Source organism: Vulpes lagopus, chromosome 3 (genome assembly GCF_018345385.1).
Source record: "Vulpes lagopus strain Blue_001 chromosome 3, ASM1834538v1, whole genome shotgun sequence".
In the NCBI taxonomy this organism is placed as follows: Eukaryota; Metazoa; Chordata; class Mammalia; order Carnivora; family Canidae; genus Vulpes; species Vulpes lagopus.
In genome coordinates this window covers 84,322,660-84,345,592 of record NC_054826.1, presented here as the reverse complement: position 1 = coordinate 84,345,592, position 22,933 = coordinate 84,322,660, and the positions used below count along the sequence as shown (strand labels likewise).

The window sequence follows — 22,933 nt, the reverse complement described above, 5'->3', positions numbered from 1 at the left end:
ACCGTGATGTAAGTCGGTCAAACAAATCGGGACACGAAGTAGGGAGGGCATGGCCTCGGGTGGACGTGTTCCTGGAGTGTGGCTTGCGAAGCCGGTTAGTGAAGTAGACGTGAAAACACGAAATTCTCCTAACGATCATATCCACTTGTTCGAAAACGTACCCTCTCGTGGGAAAGAGATCTTTGTTCCTGTTCATTCCCCGGCCTGACGGATGGAATGCTTTGTCCGTAGTAGGTGCCTGGTGCATTTTTGTTGTTGTTGTTGTTGTTGTTGTTAATGGAGTTCCCCCTTCTTTCTTGTCTTCTTTTTTAATGGTTGCCCTAGGACATATAAAGAAACCTAGAAGGCTGTTTTTGAAATGAGGTAATAGTTATTTTGTGCTCCAACTACTCAGGGAGTTTTTTTCCCAGCTACTACTCCCCAGAACAGCTGTTTTCTTAACCAAAAGTTTTAAAAATTAGACTGCAATATTTGTGATTCTGAGATGAGTCTGTGGGAAGCATAGACACTAATTGGGCAGTTCTCAAAGCAATCTCATTGTTGCAATGGGGGTCCTTTATACTGGTAACAATGTCTTAGAATCTTTTCCTATTAGACAAACCACAAGCTCTTTGAACAGGCTATTTGTGTGACCTGAATAGAATTTAAAGTGTTTAAATTACTTAATGAAAAAAAAAAAAAAACAGACAGTGGTTACAGAGCATTTAACCTGTTAACAGGTTAGGATTTGAGGCTTTTTTTAGGTTTTTGTAAACTGAGCCGAGGAAATAGTGCCATAGATATAAAATGCTTTGTAACATCTGTTAGGTTTGTGTTTCACAGCTTTCTTGCCTTTTGTGTGAGTGAGTGCTGCTAGAATTTACTTGCAGAGCATTCTTAGGATATTTATGACCTTAATAGTCTTTTAGGGTTCCATAAACAAGCAAAACCTCTTTGCCTTGAAGCTTAAAACTGAATAGGCAATTTCTTAGTTTCAGTGAAGTTTTTCCTGTCCTCATAGTGTTTAGACAATGCCCGTATCTGCCCTCAGGTTGGCCTGAGCTAGATTAAGGGGACTGGGAAGTAGGCCACGGAGAGGATCCAGCTATGGGTGAAGAAATCAGTACTCTGTTACTTAAATTGACTTCAGATGGATACGTGCATCTGGTTGGATGATAAATGAGGTATTTTAATCTAAATGAAACCTAACAGACTCACTTTTCAAAACTAAAAACAGCAGAAGCATATTGATCGCTAAAATTTCCTGCAGCTCCTTTTCCCATTGTGTTACCACAATGTCCAAACTAAAACATTTGGGCGCTTTTACATTTCTACCCTTATACCTTCAGCCTAAAGTGGGAGAGAAAACCAGAGATTTGGTTGAATATTCTTCTCTTGAATTAATGTTTTAAGATTTGTGTTTGTTCTCTTCTCTGTTTCTTTGTCTCCAGGCTCATTAAGTGGTAGCAGTTTTTTTTTTTTTAAGGGAAATTTACCTTCCTTAATATTAAGAATGACCCTCTGACTTGTAATGAATTCAGCAAATCTTTGAGAGTCTACTCTGCCCACTTCTGCTATAGGTATGGAATTACAGCAGTAATCCAGATCAAGTCCCTGCTGTCATGCAGTTTGCAGTTTATTGTTTTAAAGATTTTGTTTATTCATTTAAGAGAGAGAGAGAGAGAGAGAGAGAGCAGGGGGAGGGACAGAGGGAGAAGCAGGCTCCCTTCTGAGCAAGAAGCTGGACACAGGACTCAATCCCAGGACCCTGGAATCATGACCTGAGCCAAAGGCAGATGCTTACTCAACTGAGCCACCCAAGCACCTGCAGTTTACAATTTAGAAAGGAAGTCAAGAGAGAAAATAATTATTAAATATCAAAGGGGACAGTGATAGGTGGGATGACAAAAAGTAGTGTAAGAGGATTGAAAATGGTGTGCTGCTGTTCTAAATAGAGAGGTTCAGAGGAGGCCCCTCTAAAGAGGTGCTGATGAGCAGGGACCTGAATGACGCATGGGAGTCCTATCAGCACCTGATACTTCTCTAAGTAGTGGCTCACTTGAAACAGCCAAATATGGTCCAGGAGAGCAACTGGTGAAGGGGAAGCAGATCTCTTGTGAAATCCAGCACACCTAGGGGTGGATGAGGAGAGTGGAGACGGACATTGGACTGGAGAATATAGATAGAGGATATAGTTAGTATATTATACTCATTTTGGGTAATGCCTTAGGAATTATGTAACAGTGAATTTAGCAAAATGATGAGACCAAAGAAGTCCTGTCATTCTAGGATATTGGAGAAAAAGAAACCAAAGAGAAAGGGATGAAACATATCCGATATTCAGTAAATGCTTAGAGTCCTAGGTATCGAACTAGATGCAGAATCCTTGCTCTGAGGTCCTTATAACTTGTCAAATTGAAACAAACATGGAGCAAGGAGAAGGCCAAAGACAAATGGAGCTTCCTTTGCGATTTTGCCTAGGGCCCTTCATGCAAAATTATCCCTATATGTTAATCTTGTCTCTATGCTTCAGTTTCCTTATTTATAAAATGATGCTCTCTTAGGGTTGTTGTGAAGATTCAGTTAATTCAACACTCAGAAAAGTGCCTGATTCATAGTAAACACTCCTTGAATTTTTGAGAGGAGGAGTAGGATAGTGGTGGCTGGTGCATAGGCTAGTGAGGTGTTTGGGAAGGTTTTTGAGATTGGTGAGAGCATGCTAGTAGTACATGGGATGATTGTCCTTATCAGTGGATCTGTGATGAATTTGTATATTTCCCTCATTTCCAAGATTTCTGCTTATCTGTGATTGATGCCATTAGAGAGTATGCATGTGAGAATGGAATTTTTGGCCTGGTTTTTAAGAATCCTTGGGTCTATTTTGAACAGTTTTGAAGTCAGCTTCCCTGGGTCTTGAAAAAATTTTGGATGTCCACTCTAAGTATAGAGCTTAGCAAGTTGCCAGACCCTCAGGATATAATACGTATTTGAGAAGAGGATGCCATTGTTCTCAGGGAGCTTGTGTGGGGTTTTAATTATTCCTGACATGAAGATTTGTTTTTTGTTTATTACTGTATATCTACCATTTAGAACAGTGAACATAGGAGGTGCTTAATAATTTGAAAAAATGAACCAGAAGAATAAAACTAACTATGAATTTGTCACCTACAGATCATCTATTCACATTCTGTGATGACCTTATAATTTAAATTTTTATCTAATAAAATCTTTGTAGAAAAATGTGAAATTATTTTTAAAAACAGGAAAAATCAATATTATGGTTTTTGAATGCACATAAAGTGCCTGTTTGAGGGAACTTACTTAGTATTTTTTAAAAACTGTATTGATGGGGATGCCTGGGTGGCTCAGCAGTTGAGCATCTGTCTTTGGCTCAGGGTGTGATCCCAGGGCTCTGGGATCAAATCCCCCATCGGGCTCCCTGTGAGGAATCTGCTTCTCCCTTTGCCTATGTCTCTGCCTCTCTGTCTCTCATGAATAAATAAATGTTTTAAAAAAACTGTGTTGATGTATAATATATATTCAGAAAAGGGCATGTAATTGTGTAGCTTGGTATATTTTCACAAACTGAATACACTCAACTAATCCAGCACCCCAGAAGCTCCCTTCATATTCTCTTCTGTCACTGCCAGGAGTGGTAACCACTATCCTGATCTTAAGTGGTAGAGATTTGCCTGTTTGTACTTTATATAAATGGAACCACGCAGTATGTACATAGTTCTTATAGTCTGCTGGTCTTAATATGGTGAATTACAATATAATGTAATTCTACAACATCATTTTAATGGCTGCTTAATATTCTAGCATATAGATAAACCATAATTTAATCCCTTATTTCTGCATTTATAGATTTTGCAGTTTTCCGCTATTAATAAGTGACACTGTGATGAATAGAGATGTTTTAGTACATCACTGTTTATTTCTCTAGAATAAGTTCTTAGACGTGGAATTGCTAGATAAAGGTTCTGCAGTTCTGGTGCGTCTCGGTGGCTTAGTCGGTTAAGCAGCCAACCCTTGATCTCCGCTCAGGTCTTGATCTCTGGGTCATGAGTTCAAGCCCCATGTTAGGTTCCATGCTGGGCATGGCACCTACTTTAAAAAAAGAAGTTACGTGTCCATCGAAAGATGAATGGATAAAGAAGATGTGGTTTATGTATACAATGGAATATTCCTCAGCAATTAGAAACGACAAATACCCACCATTTGCTTCAACGTGGATGGAACTGGAGGGTATTATGCTGAGTGAAATAAGTCAATCGGAGAAGGACAAACAGTGTATGTTCTCATTCATTTGGGGAATATGAATAATAGTGAAAGGGAATATAAAGGAAGGGAAAAGAAATGTTGGGAAATATCAGGAAGGGAGACAGAACATAAAGACTCCTAACTCGGGGAAATGAACTAGGGGTGGTGGAAGGGGAGGAGGGCGGGTGTTGGAGGGGAATGGGTGACGGGCACTGAGGTGGACACTTGACGGGATGAGCACTGGCTGTTTTTCTGTATGTTGGTAAATTGAACACCAATAAAAATTAACTAAAAAAAAAAGTTACACAGTTTGAGGTATTTCATGTATATTGGCAAATTGTCCCACAGAAAACTACTAAATTCCACTCCAGCAGTAATGGAGGAGAGGAGCCATTTCCTTGAAGTAATTCTCCACATTTCCCTGAAAGACAAATACAGTATGATCTTACTTTTACATAGATAGAATCTTTTGACTCCCTTCACATGCCACCCCTCATCTTTGCAAACCACCTGTCTGTTCTTTGAGTTCGGTGTTCTGTTTGGTTTAGATTCTATGTAAAAGTAAGATGATACTGTATTTGTCTTTCTCGGACTTATTTCATTTGGCATCATTCTCTCTTGGTCCCTCTATGCTGTTGCAGATGATAAGATCTCATTCTTTTTTATGGTTGTGATATTCCATTGTGTATATATCACATGTTTATCCATTTATCTGTTGATGGACACATGGGCTACTTCCATATCTTGGCTACTGTAAATAATACTGCAACAAACATAGGAATGCATGTATCTTTTCAGTCATGTTGATTGATTTGCAAATACTGAACCACTCTTGCAACCCTGGAGTAAATCTTACTTGATCATGGTGAATGATTTTTTTGATGAGTCTGGCTAAGATTTATCAATTTTGTTGATGTTTTAAGAGAACTAGCTCTTGGTTTCATTGATCCATTCTATTGTTATCATAGTCTTTCATTTATTGTTATCATTTATTTCTGCTTTCATATTTATCATTTTCTTCCTTTTGGTGGCTTTGGGTTTTGTTCTTCCTCTAGCTTCTTTAGGTATAAGGTTAGATTATTTGAGATTTTTCTTGTTTCTTGAGGTAGGCCTGTATTGCTGTAATCATCCCCTCTTCGATGATGATAGAAGAGCTTATGCTGCGTGTTGCCCTCCTCTTTTGTTCTTTCCCAAGATTGCTGTGCCTATTTAAGGTCTTCTGTAGTTTCATACAAATGTTAGGGTTGTTTGCTGTATTTCTGAGAAAAATGCCACTAGAATTTTGATAGGCATTGCATTGAATCTGTAGATTGCTTTGGGTACTATGGACATTTAAAAAAATATTCTTCCGGCCCACAAGCACAGAATATATCATTCCATTTTTTTTTGTCTTCTTCAGTTTCTCTCTTCAATGTCTTACGGCTTCCAGTGTACAGATCTTTTGCCTCCTTGGTTAAATTTATTCCTAGATATCTTAATCATTTTGATTCAATTGTAAATAGGATTGATTACTGAATTTCTTTTTTATTTTTTTTTGATAGTTCATTCTTAGTGTATTGAAGTGCCACTGATTTTTGTAGATTGATTTTGTATCCCCCCAACTTTACTGAATTTATTATTTCTAATAGTTTTTTGGTTGAGTCTTTAGAAACCCTTTTTTCAGTATATCTGGAAGGAGAAGTTTTTTAAAGGCCAGAATCTGCCATGCACTTCTCCTCTGCAAGAAAAGTAGAAATGCATGTAAACTAAAGCAGTTCAACAGAAGCAGCTTAGACATGGATTAGAAGCAGAGAGGATTGGCAATGGCAGAGAGAAGTGGAATTAGATCAAAAAGTAGTTTGCAACCATAAGCCATGGGATTTTCACATGCCACATGGTCATCTTTAATATATACTTAATAATTTTTAGAAAAATCTTGTTTGGCAGTGATATGAAGAAACCAGGAATAAACTGTTAGGATAGCCTTGGGTGGGTTTTTTTTCTTTCGTATTTTAAGTTTTTATTATGAAAAATTTTAAACATACCCAAAAGCAGAAGATTATAACAAATATTATGTATTCATCATACACCTTCAGCTCACATTTTTCACAAACACACCAACCCACTTCTTCCCACTGGATTATTTGGAAGCAAATCACAGATAAGTTATTATTTCCATAAATATCTTAGTACATTACCTCTAAAGATAGACTTTAAAAAACCATAACCACAAAAACCATCATCATGATTAGAAAAATTAATGATTCTTTGCAATACTTAGTTCAAAATTTCCCAATTGTCTTTTTTTTAAAATTTATTCCAGTGTAGTTAATATACACTGTTGTATTAGTTTCAGGTGCACAATACAATGATTCAGCACTTCCATGTATTACTCAGTGCTCATCATTAGGATGCCTTTGTCATGGTCCAGGGAGAGATAAGCGTCCAAATTGAAGCAACGGGTAGAATTAATCATGAGAAAGGGATTTGAGAAATTTTTCATGAAGACTTTGTCATCAAGAACAAGTTAAATTATTTCATGTAATCCATTTCTCAAAGGTTCATTTTGATTATCTACCAAAAATGAGGCAGTGATATTTGGCATTTAACAGATTATTTTAGTTATTTTATGATTTTACTTTTGTGCATCAACTTTGTTTCCTGATGATGTCAGGTAAATGAGGAGTTAATTAAGGTTAAATGTGATTTTGCCCTTCTCTGGCTTTTAATCATTTCAGAAGACATTTTGAAATGAATGAAATAGACCAAGTGAAGACTTTTTGGTATCACTTTTTTTTCCATTAGGAAACTGAGGTACAGAGATTTAAATAGCTTATTACTGGTATCATGCAACACTTTGGCTATGGAATCAATGTCAGATATATCTGGTTACTACATTTGCCTCATTCTTGTTGCTAAAAGTACTTAATATTTCTCTGTGAAAAAGTAGAGGGTGAAATGGGATATATCATTGCCAATTTTACATAAGCATTTAAATTATTCTCCAGATTCAGGCTCATAATTTAGAGTTCCATCAGTAGCTACAACTTTCATTGTACAGTTCTGTGTATCTGAGAAAAAATGTTCATGCGCCGTGAATTTATAAAAAAATTAACATGCTAACCAGCATTTCTAGTGATCTACTTATCACTAATTCACCACCTGATCTGGTGTTACGAATAAAAGATTTAGAGAATTTAGTCTCAGATGAGCTATATCAAACTGTGCCCCTAATAGAACAGTGATGAAGAATGGAGTTAAATCGCCCAGGATTAAATTTTAGCTGCACCATTTACTAGCTGTTTGCCTTAGGAAAAGGCAGAAATTCAGAAATTACTGAATTCTCTATGCCTCTTATTTGTTTAACAAGGAGCCTGACACCACCTACATTTCAGGGTTGTGAGCATTAAATGATACTCTACATGCAAAGCCTTAAAATGATACTCTGTATATAGTATTTAGTACTTTACAGGTGTGCAATAAATGGTCTATTACAAGCAAGCTTAGTCAAGGAAAATTTGGGTTTACATTAAAGATAAATTCCTGCCTAGGGCCCCTGTGTGGTGCAGTCGCCTCTTGGTTTTGGCTCAGGTCATGATCTCTTGGTTCTGGGATCAAGCCTGTGCTCAGTGGGGAGTCTGCTTGCCCTTCTCTCTCCCTCTCCCTACCCGTCTTACTTGTGCTCACTCTCTCTTTAAAATAAATCTTAAAAAAAAAAAAAAAAAGAAAGATAAAAGATAAACTCCTACCTTTAAAGAAGAATCCATTTTAGTACAGGATTCATGGTAGGCTAAAATAACAAGTATCTCTACCTTTAGATTTTTTTTTTTTTTTTAAGAAATATGTCTGTTTTGGAAAATAAGGTATCTATACAAAAATTTCTATAGTCCTAGAATTGTTACAGTGTAATATTCTTCAGGTATCCTATTAGAAGAATCTGTCTCCCAGATTTTATTATTTTAATCGGCCCTTTGAAAAAATGTCAACATGTTTTTGTTGTCTTTTGGCTGAATATGTGGATCTTATGGCATATAAAAAACATTGCACTTAATGTAGTAAAGATCTCTGACCTTAAGTTATTTTTGGAAACATTTTGGATCCATTCCCATCATTGGAGAAAGAGGTGAAATGGGCCCCTCTTCAGAACTATATATAAGCTTGTAGCTCTCCAGCTTTGAAACTGGTGGTAAAAAACAAAGTATCTTTCCCTTCTGTCTTCTTTTTTTTTTAATTTTTTTTATTAATTTTTATTTATTTATGATAGTCACAGAGAGAGAGAGAGAGAGAGAGAGAGAGAGGGGCAGAGACATAGGCAGAGGGGGAAGCAGGCTCCATGCACCGGGAGCCTGATGTGGGATTCGATCCTGGGTCTCCAGGATCGCGCCCTGGGCCAAAGGCAGGCGCCAAACCGCTGCGCCACCCAGGGATCCCTCCCTTCTGTCTTCTAAGGACAATTTTTTTTTAAATGTAGTCCTGCCCATTAGCCCTTATGGCAGTAAAAAATGAGCCATTCACGTGATTTGTCCCTTGATTTTTGGTGGGTTTTTGTTTTTGTTTGGCCTTCCTGGAAATGTCTCCCTCTTTCATTCTTTAGAATATTTAGTAAATGACATAGGGTTTGCTGGCTGTAGAATTTATTGTTGTTAATGAGGGTTCTGGTAGATTCCAGCATAGTAGTCTTTCAGCTTTATTTCCCAAACTTACTAATTTTTTTTTTTTTTTTGAGAGAGCAAGAGCCACAGTGAGGTAGGGCAGAAGGAGAGGGAGGAAGAGAATCCCAAGCAGGCTCCATGCCTAGCACAGAGCCCGATATGGGGCTTGATCTCATGACCTGAGTCAAAATCAAGAGTCAGATGCTCAACCCACTGAGCCACCCAGGTGCCCCCTAATTATTGTTAACTTAGGCCTTCACCTTTGAAAGCACATGTTTGTTGTGGTTGTTATAGTTGCTCTTGGTTGCCAGTGAGTGCCTGTTATTTTGGTTACCAAACCAGGAACTTTATAAACATTATCTCTTAGTTTTTACAACAACTGTATGAGAAGTGTTACTATACCCATTTGTAGTTAAGGAAACTAAGGCTCAAGAAGTTACATAACTTTTCAGGGTGGCTGACTGGCTCAGTCAGTAGAGCCATGAGACTTTTTTTTTTTTTTTAAGATTTCATTTATTTATTTGATAGAGCATGCTCAAACAGGAATTAGAGGGAAAAACAGACTCCCCGCTGAGCAGGGAGCCTGACTCAGAGCTCAATCCCAGGACCCCAGAATCAGGACCTGAGCCAAAGTCAGATGCCCAACCAGCTGAGCCACCCAGGCCCCTGAGCTTGAGATTCTTGATCTCAGGGTGGTGAGTTCAAGCCCCATGTTGGGGGTAGAGAGTACTTAAATTTAAAAAAAAATCTTTAATAAAAAAAAAAAAAGTTAAATAACTTTTATCTTAAAAAGAAACAGGATTCTGCTCAAGGCCTAACGGACTCCTACTGCCTACTATTGCATGATTTATGCCACACTGCCTTTTCAAACTGGTTTGCTTCATAAACATCTTATTAGTTTTGAAGAATTCACTTACTTATGTAGAGCAGAAATATATACACATGTGGGGAAGACAAAAAGACTTTATGCCAAAAATGTTGGTAGTAGTTATCTAGGTGGTACGTCTATGGGTGATTTTTAAAATATTTTTCCCTTTGTATTTCTTTGTATTTTCTACACACATGAACATGTATTATTTGGTAATAAACATTTTTATGTTACATATAGAATAGTAATTGAGACATGACATTTCTAATTTATTGTTGCTTATTTCTAGATCAATTGGCCTTATTTCCTCATTGGAAATCTAGTCACTATGATGTGGTAGTTGGTGTGTTGTCAGCTCGCAATAACCATGAACTTCGAAATGTGATAAGAAGCACCTGGCTGAAGCATTTAATACAACATCCATCATTAAGTCAACGGTAGGTTTTCTTAGTTGGCACCTTGCCTGATTTATTGAATAAGAGTTCTGAAAAACCTTTTTGGGGACAGAGATGTTAATTTAGGTAAGTGGCCTTTCTTACTGGGAGAAATGGCTATCTCATTTTTCTTCCCTTCCATGTAGTTGAGTCACAAAAGTAAATTTAACCAAGGTTCTTAGCCAAAAGATAGTTAGAGGTGAATATATTCATTGGTTAATATATTAGTATTTATAGATACCTGGTTTGTTTTGTTTTTGTTTTGATTTAGAATAGTAATTTTTTTGAGATAGAGAGCAAGAGTGAGCAGGGGGAGGGGCAAAGGGAGAGGGAAAGAAAATTTTTTTTTTAAGATTTTAAAAATTTTATTTATTCATGAGAGACACAGAGAGAGATATTGAGAGAGAGAGAGAGAGAGAGAGAGAGAGGCAGAGACATAGGCAGAAGGAGAAGCAGGCTTCCATGCAGGGAGCCTGATGTGGGACTCGATCCTGGGGCTATGCCCTGAGCTGAAGGCAGACACTCAACCACTAAGCCACCCAGGCCTCCCAGGAGAGAGAATCTTAAGCAGGCTCTACGCCTAATACAGAGCCTGGCACAAGGCTCAGTCCTATGACCCTGAGATCATGACCTGAGCCAAAATCAAGAGTGGGATGCTTAACCAACTGAGCCACCTAGGCGCCCCTAGAATACGAATTCTTAAAAGGTTCTATTGCAGAATAGTTGTCTGCTTAGAGAGGTTTGTGTCAAAATAAGCTTTTCACTGACTTTACAGAGACACTGAATTATTTTTTTCTGTTCTTTTTTTTTTTAAAGATTTTATTTATTCATGAGAGACACACAGAGAGAGAGAGGCAGAGACGCAGGCAGAGGGAGAAGCAGGCTCCATGCAGGGAGCCCGATGTGGGACTCGATCCTGGGTCTCCAGGATCACACCCCAGGCTGCAGGTGGCTCTAAACCGCTGCGCCACCAGGGCTGCCCTTTTTTTCTGTTCTGTAGTACTTTTAATTGATTAATTGGGGACAGAGATGTTAATTTAGGTAAGTGGCCTAAATTAAATTAATTAAAGTGCAGTGTATATAATATGCCATGCTCTTCCAGGTTGAGCTTGGTAGCATATCTCATGTTGATTGGTTAGGAGCCCAAGGCCTTAGTCTTCTCAGTGAGACCAACCTCTAAAGATTATATAGTGAGGGACTAGTGGAAGAGAAGCATGGGAGGTTTAACTTTTAGTTATGTGAAAATAGATACTCAGATGATGAGCAATTCTAGAAGGCCCTCTCAGGATTACATTAACTGGCACATTTGGAAGTGAGTAGCTATACATTTGCAGAATTTTCTTGTCATCAGTAGTGATAGATTTCCTATCTTATTCAAAGCAGCTTTCTTACCTTTTCAAGATTTCTTGAGTTCATGATCTCGATAATAGTACCTATTACCAGCAAATGAAAGGCCTCAGACTCATCACTACTATCAGAACCTCCTCCAAAACCTGCACTTCCTAGGTAGTCTTTCCTGTCTCAGATAATAATGACCCCTTTCTACCAGTTGCTCAGACAGAAAACCCTGGTGGCTATGTTAGGAGGGAGTAATCCCCCTTTTGGGTCCCTAAGGGTCACTCCAGCATGGCCACAGAAGTTACACTGGAGAGGCCTATGAAATTAGATTGATCATACTCACAAGTCCTAGAAAGAGAGGAATGGTATGCCACACAGGGAGCGGCCAGACAGGAGGAGTGGCCAGGAAGCAGTCCCAACCAAGCAGGTGGGGCGCCATTGGCATGTGCCTTTACTGGGGGTCATGGTGGACTATATAAGCAAAAGATGTGTGAGGATTTCATTTTTGTGTTAGAATGTCACTAGGTCAGTCAGGAGAAGGCAAGAGGGGGAATTGTGGCAGGGACCAGCCTTATCACTGGCATATTAGGTCACCTGGAGAGGACACTCATAGGCTGTTTGTGAGGATGTTAAGGCATCAGTAAAATAGGAAGTTTTAAAGAATTATAATACATTGTTATCTTGATTTCTTCTTTCTCCCACATGCCACATCCAACCAATCAGCATATTTTCTTGGTGCTACCTTTGTATTATATCCAGAATCTAGCCACTCACCACCTTTATCACTACTATCAAAACCACCACCCTCTCCCCATTAGGCCACATTACCTCTCATCTTAATTCTTGCAGAAGCCTCTCTCTGGATTTCCTGCTTCTACCTTTATTTCTCTGTATTCTATTTTCCGTACAGCAGCCAGAGTGCTTCTCTTAAAAATCACTCTAATTTGGGGCACCTGGGTGGCTCAGTGGTTGAATGTCTGCCTTTAGCTCAGAGCGTGATCCCAGAGTTCTGGGATCAAGTCCCACATCGGGCTCCCTGTGGGAAGCCTGCTTCTCCCTCTGCCTATGTCTCTGCCTCTCTCTGTGTGTCTCTCGTGAATAAATAAATAAAAATTTTTTTGAAAATAAAATTACTCAAATTTTGTCAATTTTCTGCTCTTACCTCTCCATTGACCTCTCTTTTGCTCAGAGTGAAATACCAAGTCTTTACTATGGTCTTAGACCTTAGCTACATCTGTTTCCCCTACATGGCAACCATCACTGTGCTACACTAAATGCGTTTCTGCCTCAGGGCCTTTGCACTTACTGTCTCCCCTGTCTTTATCACTCTTCCACTGGATATCCTCATGGTTCACAGTCTCACATTTTTCAGGTCTCTGTTTAGATGTCACCTTAGCAGGAGGCAGCCCCATATTAAATAGCACATACCCCTTTTCCCTCTCTGTCTTCCCTGTTTGACTTTATTTTTCTTAATACTACTTACCACCAATTAGCATGTTTTTTATATTTGGCTTCATATTTATAAGTTGTTTTCTTTTCCCACTAGAGTATAATTTCATGAGCATAGGGACTTTAACTTTTTTTAAAGATTTTATTTTGAGAGAGCGTGCATGAGCTGGGGAGAGGGGCTGAGGAAAAGAGAATCTTAAGCAGGCTCCAAGCCCATGTGGAGCCCAACACCAGGCTCAATCCCATGACCCTGAGATCATGACCTGAACCAAAATCAAGAGTTGGGTGCTCAACTGACTGAGCCACCCAGGGTAAGGCACTCAGTGACTATTGAGGGAATGACTCAGAACTAAACGTAATGAGGAAAATTAACATTCAGATAGTCACCAGTAATTTATTTGCCATCATAGCATTCCTGCTTTAAATTTAGTGAGCTTGGTGATTTGTTTTGTAAAAATGATGGTGTATTTGTATAGCAATAGATATGACTCAAAAACTTCTTCCTGGGTCAGAGTAATTTTATGGATCTAGTAAGAGTATTTAAGAAGAATTAAAACTAATTTGGTAAATATCTGCAATAATTTAATTAGCAGACTTATTCATTTTTGTTTATACTTTTATTCTAAATGCTAGTTGCTTATGAATGGTATTCTGCCTTAATTGGCCATTAATAAAGTGTTTGCACTTCTGTGGCTGTGATTTACTTTCTTTTTTTTTAATTTTTATTTTTATTTTATTTATTTATGATAGGCACACAGTGAGAGAGAGAGAGAGAGAGGCAGAGACACAGGCAGAGGGAGAAGCAGGCTCCATGCATCAGAAGCCCGATGTGGGACTCGATCCTGGCTCTCCAGGATCGTGCCCTGGGCCAAAAGCAGGCGCTAAACCGCTGTGCCACCCAGGGACCCCTGTGATTTACTTTCAAATCTTGTATTCCATTGTATCCATATATATTTCTAGGACCATTTTTTTTTCTAGGACCATTTTTAATTAAAAGCCTTTGTAGTAAAAGAAATGAGATGTCAATTTCACAAGTATCTATTAAATAGATAGATACAATTGACAAAAGAGTACAGTTAGGACATAAATGTTTCCTTTAAGTTAAAGAGTAAAACTAAAGTGACAACTGAGGATGCCTGGGTGGCTCAGCCGGTTGAGTGCCTGCCTTCAAGCTCAGATCATGATCCCAGGGTCCTGGGATTGAGTCCCCATTGGGCTCCCTGCTCAGGAGGGAGCCTGCTCTCCCTCTTCCTCTGCCTGCCACTCCCCAGTGTTCTCTCTCTCTCTTTCTCTCTGTCAAATAAATAAAACCTTTCAAAAAATAAAGTGACTACTGAGATATGTGCCAGAACTTTACTCTTAATCAATAAAGTCAGTGACTTCTTTGTTGAATTAGGTAATAGGTTTTCTACTATTCACAATGGAATGGCTATAGGCACATCACTTTTTTCTTTTAATTTTTATTTATTCATTTTTAATTCAAGTATAATTAGCATTCAGTGTTATGTTTCAGGTGTACAATATAGTGATCCAACAATTGTATATATTACTCAGTGCTCATCAAGATAAGTGTATTCTTAATCCCCTTCACCTGTTTCACTTGCCGCCCCCTCCCCCAAACCTCGCCTCTGGCAACCACCGTTTCTTTATATTTAAGGTCTATTTTTTGGTTTATCTCATTTTTTTCTTTGTTTATTGTTTTGTTTCTTAAATTCCACATATAAGTGAAATCTTGTGGTATTTGTCTTTCTCTGACTTATTTTCCTTAGCGTTATACTTTCTAGATCCATCCATGTTGTTGCAAATGGCAAGAGTTCATTGTTTATGGATGAATAATATTCCATTGGGGATCCCTGGTGGCGGAGTGGTTTGGCGCCTGCCTTTGGCCCAGGGCGCCATCCTGGAGACCTGGGATCGAATCCCACATCGGGCTCCCGGTGCATGGAGCCTGCTTCTCCCTCTGCCTGTGTCTCTGCCTCTCTCTCTCTCTCTCTGTGACTATCATAAATAAATAAAAATTAAAAAAAAAATTCCATTGTATACACATACTACATCTTCATTCATCTATTGATGGACACTTGGGTTGCTTCCATATCTACTGTATGGAATGCTACTATAGACAATGCTGTGATAAATAGATAGATAGATAGGTATTTATCTATCTTATATATCTAAATTAGTGTTTTCATTTTTGGGGGCTAAATACCCAATAGTGGAATTACTGGATCATATGCTAATTCTATTTTTAATTTTTTGAGGACCCTTCATACTGTTTTCCACAGTGGTTACAACAGTTTGATTCCCACCAACAGTGGACAAGAGTACCCTTTTCTACACATACTTTCCAAGGCTTGTTATTTCTTGTCTTTTTGATATTAGCCATTCTAACAGATATTATCTCATTATGGTTTTGATTTGGTTTTTCCTGATGATGAGTGATGTTGAACACTATTTCGTCTGTCGGCCATCTGGATGTCTTCTTTGGAAAAATGTCTATTCATGTATTCTGCCCATTTTTTAGTTGGATTATTTGATTTTTTGGTGTTGGGTTCTTTATATATTTTGGGTATTATATCCTTATCAGATATCTTTGGAAATATCTTCTCCCATTCTGTAGGTTGCTTTTTAGTTTTATTGATAGTTTCGTTTGCTGTGTGGAAGGTCTTTATTTTGATGTAGTCCCAGTAGTTTAATTTTGCTTTTGTTTCCCTTGCCTGAGGAGACATATCTAGAAAAATGTTTCTATAGCTGATGTCAGAGAAATTATTGCTTATGTTCTCTTCTAGGAGTTTTATGGATTTAGGTCTCACATTTAGGTCTTTAGTCTATTTTGAGTTTATTTTTGTGTATGGTGTAAGAGCATGGTCCCATTTCATTGTTTTGCAGGTAGTTCTCCAGTTTCCCAACACTCTTTGTTGAAGAGACTATCTTTTTCCCATTGGATATCCTTGCCTCCATTGTCATAGATTAATTGACTATATAATTGTGGGTTTATCTCTGGGCTCTCTATTCTGTTCCATTGATTTATGCAGACACATCACATTTTTAAGTTTAATTTGCATTAACTTTTCCTCCAACATTTGCTTTTTTTCCCTCCATCATTAAGGTTAACAAAACAATAAATAAAACCCTTATTTTTAGTGTTTGCCAGTTTCCATGGTGGAAGTATTCCCTCCATGACCAACTTCAACCAATGAATACCACATCTCTGAATACAGACTCAGGAAAAATATGCAGTAGCACACCGTTTTATTTCCACCACACAGATGTAATAGGTAAACATAACCTCAAGAGCATAGATAATAGAGAAATGAGAAAGGATTAATTTGAATATATTCTTTGTTTTTAATGTTTATGTAATTTAATAAAGGCTATTCTTAATAACCAGCCTCCAGAATTCTTGAAAATTTAGCAGTTGGCTCTCACAGGCCAGTAGGAGCCACATCCAGCACATGACTGTCATCTGTGGGCTGTCTAGGAAAAGATGTTCAATGAATATATGGATCTTTTACTTAGAAGGTGGGTCCAAACTAGAGATGCTAATTCAGGAATCCTTCCCAAGCTAGGTGAAGCCTTGAGAATAAATATTGTCCAGGAAGAGCAGGCAAAAAGAGTGAGAAGAGGCCCAAGGGCAAAGCCCTGCTTTAAAATCTATCCTAATGGACAGACTCGGTAGGTGACTGAGCAGCCCACATAATGGAGGGAAAAGAACACCATAAAGAGACTACTATCGAACCACAAATTGAAGGCTTGAAAAGTTGTCCGTTGATTTAGCAGCAAATCAGTAGTTACATTGGTGGTAAACATTTCAGTATAAGTGGTGGGTATTAAGCTGAAGTCTCTGTTTTATAAAATGAGTGGGAGATGAGAATCTACAGCCTGCAATTTTAGTTAATTCCTTTGTAGGACTTCAGTGTAAAGGAAAGGATGGTAGGTAAATAGAAATTAGGATCAGGGGGTAGCCCGGGTGGCTCAGCAATTTAGCACTGCCTTCAGCCCAGGCTGTGATACTAGAGACCCGGGATTAAGTCCCACATCGGGCTCCCTGCATGGAGCCTGCTTCTTCTCCCTGTGTGTGTGTGTCTCTCTCTCTTTTCTGTGTTTCTCATGAATAAATAAATAAAATCTTTAAAAAGAAAAAAATTAGGATCAGGACTCATCGTATTTATAAGTGTAGGAAAGGAGCCACAGGTTGCAGGTAAGATATAGGAGAGGAGACCATCTCCTCTTGCTTGGGAAGACTAATCTGTAGTAAAAGGAATACCTCCTAAAATAGAAGAAAGCAGGGCAGCCTCGGTGGTGCAGCGGTTTGGAACCCCTTGCAGCGTGGGGTGTGATCCTGGAGACCCGGGATCGAGTCCCACATTGGGCTCCCTGTGTGGAGCCTGCTTCTCCCTCTGCCTGTGTCTCTGCCTCTCTCTCTCTGTGTCTATGAATAAATAAATAAAATCTTAAAAAAAATAAAATAGAAGAAAGCAAATAAAGAAGATTGCAGATACAGATAAGTTTTTAGGTCAGGGCATGAGAAACTGACTTTACTGTAATTTGCTTTTTTTTTTTTTTTTTTTAACTTGAAGATGATTTTTTTTTTATTTTTATTTATTTATTTTATTTATTTATTTATTTATTTAATTTTTATTTTTTTAATTAATTTTTATTGGTGTTCAATTTACCAACATAGAGAAAAACACCCAGTGCTCATCCCGTCAAGTGTCCACCTCAGTGCCTGTCACCCATTCGCCTCCAACCCCCGCCCTCCTCCCCCTTTCCACCACCCCTAGTTCGTTTCCCCGAGTTAGGAGTCTTTATGTTCTGTCTCCCTTCCTGATATTTCCCAACATTTCTTCTGTAATTTGCTTTTAACAAAAAGCATTTGCTGGTAGCCAGGCCAAACATATTCATACTCACTTTATTTTTTTTCAAGATTTTATTTAAAAAAAAAGAGATTTTATTTATTTATTCATAACAGAGAGAGAGAGAGAGAGGCAGAGACATAGGCCCAGGAAGAAGCAGGCTCCTCATGGGGAGTCTGATGCAGGACTCAGTCCCAGGACTGTGGGATCACACCCTGAGCCAAAGGCAGGATGCTTGACCACTGAGCCACCCAGGTGCCCCCATACTCACTTTAATGTATATACGGTAGAGGGCTTACACATAGGTCACCTGGTGATTGGCAACTTTTGGTTCGCTTGTTCCTCTTTTGCCAGACTAGAAAAATAAAGTTAGAATTAATCCTTATGAACACTCGAGTCTCCAAAGCTTTGAAATGGGCATGAGGAAACATTCATGTGCAAAGTGAAAATCAGTATCTGATGTTAATGCCAACACATCTCTCAGTGTGCTTGTGAAGTTCATAATAGGTGCTCATGGCTGTGAAGTGCCTGTGGAAGACAGGGAAGATCCTTATTCCTGCAGACTGCTCAACATCACAAATCCAGGTGAGTCGTCTCTTTCACCAGCCCTGTGACTCTACATACAAATTTGATGTTGAGGAGAAGTTGCTAAACTGACTAGTCTGGTGATCTGTTTTTAGCAGACTCAGATTGAGCTTTTATCAAAATGTATCTTTCATCCTTTTTGACAGATCGAGTGATCACTAGCTATCTGTGAGGAGTCTTTAATAGATAGATATAATTTCAGGATCTAGGAGAGTTTGCCTTTTCAGTATGATTCAGATTCATCTGGAGATTCCTTACATATAGATAAATCCTAAATAACTGAGTTTTGAACTTTGAGATAACTTCTGATTTCACCATCTTGTCAATTTATTGTAAACCTGGTATGAATACTGTGAGGCACCTTCCTCTTAGAATTATTGCCTGTAAGCTTCTGCGAAAGAAACAAATAGTAAAAGATTTTAAATATGGGTAATATTTTGTATTCCCTAAAGATTTGTGGGAGTTCTGATGATAAAGAAAGATGGTCCTAATCAAGTTCCCTCTGTTACCTGGGAACCAGTTTTAGGACATTGCTGACTGTATAAGCAAATATCTTCCTTTACCAGCATTTCCTTTTGTGTTCAGCTATGGTTCTTTTTTTTTTTTTTAATAAATTTATTTTTTATTGGTGTTCAATTTGCCAACATACAGAATAACACCCAGTGCTCATCCCATCAAGTGCCCCCCTCAGTGCCCGTCACCCATTCACTCCCATCCCCCACCCTCCGGCTATGGTTCTAAGGAAGACTAAACTTTTCAAAGTCGTAAATGTGCTGATTATGACTTCTGGTATGTTAAGATTTGTCAGACCCTTTTAATTGTATACACCTCACTCTTACAGGCAACATTAGTGTTGTCATTGAGAGTGTAGGCCTTGGAGTCAGCCTTCCATGGCTTTAAATCTAGGCTCTGACTTTCCCAGCTGTGTGACCTTTGATCAGTTATTTACCTCCTTTATGCTTCTGTTTCATCATCTATAAACTGAGGATAAAAAGTACCCCATAGGATGAAAAAAAGTTGATACATGTAAACAACTTAGAATAGTTCCTGGGACATGGTGTAGGTACTTAATGTTATTTTAAAGAATCTGCCTCTTATAAAGTGCAGTTTCAATCAGCTTTTTTTTTAAATTTTTATTTTTTAAAAATATTTTATTTATTTATTCATGAGAGACAGAGAGGCAGAGACATAGGCAGAGGGAGAAGCAGGCTCCACACAGGGAGCCCAATATGGGACCCAATCCCGGGACCCCAGGATCACACCCCAGTCCGAAGACAGGTGCCAAACCGCTGAGCCACCCAGGGATCCCTATTCAATCAGCTTTTTAAATAAATTGCACAATATTTTCAGGTCTGTATTGTGTAAAGCAGAGGTTTCTTATGATCTTCTAACATTATAAGTAAAATTTCATGTGTTATTGTTTCTCTGAGAACGCCCGTTAGCTTGCACTGGAGTCCCAGAGGGACCATGAACCTAATTAAATGTTGTATTGCTGATGATGTAAGAATAATAAGCTTGAACAAATTACATTTGAAGGGATCCCTGGGTGGCTCAGCGGTTTGGTGCCTGCCTTTGGCCTAGGGCGTGATCCTGGAGTCCCGGGATCGAGTCCTACATCGGGCTCCCAGCATGGAGCCTGTTTCTCCCTCCTCCTGTGTCTCTGCCTCTCTCTCTCTCTCTCTCTCTATCATAAATAAATAAATCTTAAAAAAAAAAAAACCAAAAAACAAATTACATTTGAAACCCAGATCAAATTTTTAAAAACCTCACCTTAAATTAACCAGACTTTTATTGTTTTAAGCATTACTCTTCATGAATACTAAAGGAGTGGAGTTGTTAATTAATAGAAAATTTTTATATATGTAACACCTAGGTTATAACATTTTTAAAATAGGTGTAACTAAATTTATTTTGAAGCTATTGAAGTTCAAGGTACATTTGTTTTAAACAGATACGTAGTTAGGCTATAGTGTGCTTAACCTGTTAGCCTTTAACCCATGCATATACTTTGAATATTTTACATTTACTGAGTATATTAAAAAAATCTTTTGATGTCACCCAGTTTATTTGGAGTCTAGCAGTGCTTGCCCAGCCCATCACAAAATGTTTATCATCCTCCTTTCCACTCCTGCTAATGTAGGTAACTGGGTAGGCTCATCAGTTCCAGTTAGGCACATTTTATTGAGCCTCTATCTACTGAGTGTAAAATAGCACTTTAGGAATTTTCAGGTAGGGATCCAAAGGATCCAGTGGGTGAGGGAAGAAAACAGAATTTCTGTTTATCTGAAAATAAAACAATGTTATCTTTATAAAGACTGAATATCTTGGTAACAATAATGTATGTGTATATTTTGTAAGTACTCTATACTAGAGTGTGTAGAAATGTGCTTGATGGGGTTGTGTGAGCAGCAAAATTAGAAAACCACAGCTTGAAAAGATATAAAGAACGTTAAAATCTTTTAGAATAGGTTTTTATATTATTTCATAAAGTGGCTCTGATACTCTCAGCCATGTGAACTGCTTCATGTAATCAGTCCTGATTCATTTCTGGTAATTGAAAACATTATTTGCAAAAGACTATTTTTGGGTTTGATTTAAACAGCTGAGGGGTAGGGGAAAAAGCATGCAGTTTGAAGTGCATAAACCTGGGGTTGATTCCTGGCTCTGCCACTTTCTATGACCTTGGGCAAGTTACTTAACATCTCCAGGCCTCAGTATCATAATCCATAATGCCAGATAATGCCACGACCACACAGTGTAGTTGTGAAGATGTAAATGTGATGGGGCACGGCACACAGTATGTGGTCAGAAATGCTACTGTGTTTGATGTGCTTCTCTTATCAGTATTATATAGTTTTTCAGTGTTATTGGAAGTGATTTCAAGGACTTTTGTGATGTGACATCACAAGTATTTTAGATTGCCCAACAAGAAGTAGAATTTTGGAATTTGCAGAGCCAAGACTAAATTTTCTCATTATTTTTGACTGCATTAGGTACTGTTTGCTTTTTTTTTAAAATGATTTTATTTATTAGTTACTTTTTAATATCCCTGTTAATTGAACCTTTCCTAATAGATGCCTTTGGTAATATTCCTCTATGGCATTTAGATATGTATATCCACACATGTATATATACAAAAACTTATAAAGTAGTTCTGATAATTAAATATTTTACCTATATGTGGCTAAAAACTTCATTCTTAAATTTCAAAATAATTTTTTTTCCTAGAAGCAGCCACATTCCTGAATTGTTTTTAATTCCTGCCATTTGTGAAATAATTAGAAGATTATATTTGTTATGTAAAACTCCTTTTCTCATTATTTCCTTAGTTTTGAACCAGGAGATTGAGGCATTCAGTCTTTCTGAAGACACTTCATTAGGGATTTCTGAGGACCAAGTTGTCAGCGTGAGCTTCCGAGTTCTCTACCCAATTGTCATCACCAGTCTTGGGGTGTTTTATGATGCCAACGATGTGGGTTTCCAGAGAAACATCACAGTCAAACTTTATCAGGCAGAACAGGAGGTATGCACTGTTTTGTATAAGGTTTTCCCCATTTTTCTTCTTAAAAAATACTAGCTTTATCCTCATGGCATATAGTAGGTTGGAAGTCTATATAATTATATCTAGTTGGAAGAATTCCACTTTTCTTCCCTTACTGATTGGATACACTATAACATAATATATTAATATGCTGGTCTGGGAAGAGAATACCAATGAATGGTAAACGTGTTCTATCTAGAAAAGAAGAAATTAGACCAGATTAGAAATTTCCAACCTAACATCCCCTAAAGCCTAAGGAGTTACAAAAGTTGATAATGAATATAAGAGCTTTGGGACTCTAAGGTGTGAGTTTTATTGTCTCTTTGTTCCAACCCTGAAAGTCTATCACTATAATACAAGGCTAACAGCTGCTTCAAATCTCTTTTCTAATAAGGATGTAGAGGGAATGAACATTTAAAACAACTGGGGTTACTCTGTTCCTGGTATGTACAGAAATCTGATTTCTTCACAGGATACATCTGAAGAAGTGTATTAGGAAGGAATTGTATTTGAAAAGATTCTTTCAAATTCTTTTTGTAGAAATCTTCGAGGAATTATACAGTGAACACCCATAAATCCACCTAACTTCTATAGTAGTTAATTAACATTTTGTTATATTTGCTTTATCATATATGTAGTTGTTCAGTGATCTTTTTATTTTTCCTGGCTGTATTTCAGAGTCAGTTTCAGGTATCAGTACGCTTTGACCCTAAACACTTCAGCATTCATATCATTAGTTAGATTTTTTTTTCATTAATTAGACTTTAATATTTGTTGTTTTTTTAAATTTCATGCACAGTAAAATGTACAGTTTCGTATTTATTTTCTAAGTTTTTATTTATTTAAGTAATCTCTATACCCACCATGAGGCTTAAACTCCATGATTCACCTGTTCTTCCAACTAAGCCAGCTAGCTGCCTCTTAGTCAGTTTAAACTGCATAACCCAAGCTCCTATCCCCCTGTCACACTTCCTAGAGACAGCCACCTTTTT

The 22,933-nt window shown here is 37.9% G+C and overlaps 1 protein-coding gene across 3 annotated transcripts in view; it reads left to right on the top strand.

Moving 5' to 3' along the window:
* B3GALNT2 (beta-1,3-N-acetylgalactosaminyltransferase 2) overlaps positions 1-22,933 on the top strand; it is a 58,348-nt gene that overhangs the window by 822 nt on the left and 34,593 nt on the right. For all 3 annotated transcript variants that reach the window (XM_041750421.1, XM_041750420.1, XM_041750419.1), the window contains exons 2-4: positions 10,031-10,178; positions 18,300-18,400; positions 21,730-21,923. In XM_041750421.1, coding sequence (XP_041606355.1) covers positions 10,031-10,178; positions 18,300-18,400; positions 21,730-21,923 — 443 coding nt within the window. The remainder of the gene's footprint in view (positions 1-10,030; positions 10,179-18,299; positions 18,401-21,729; positions 21,924-22,933) is intronic.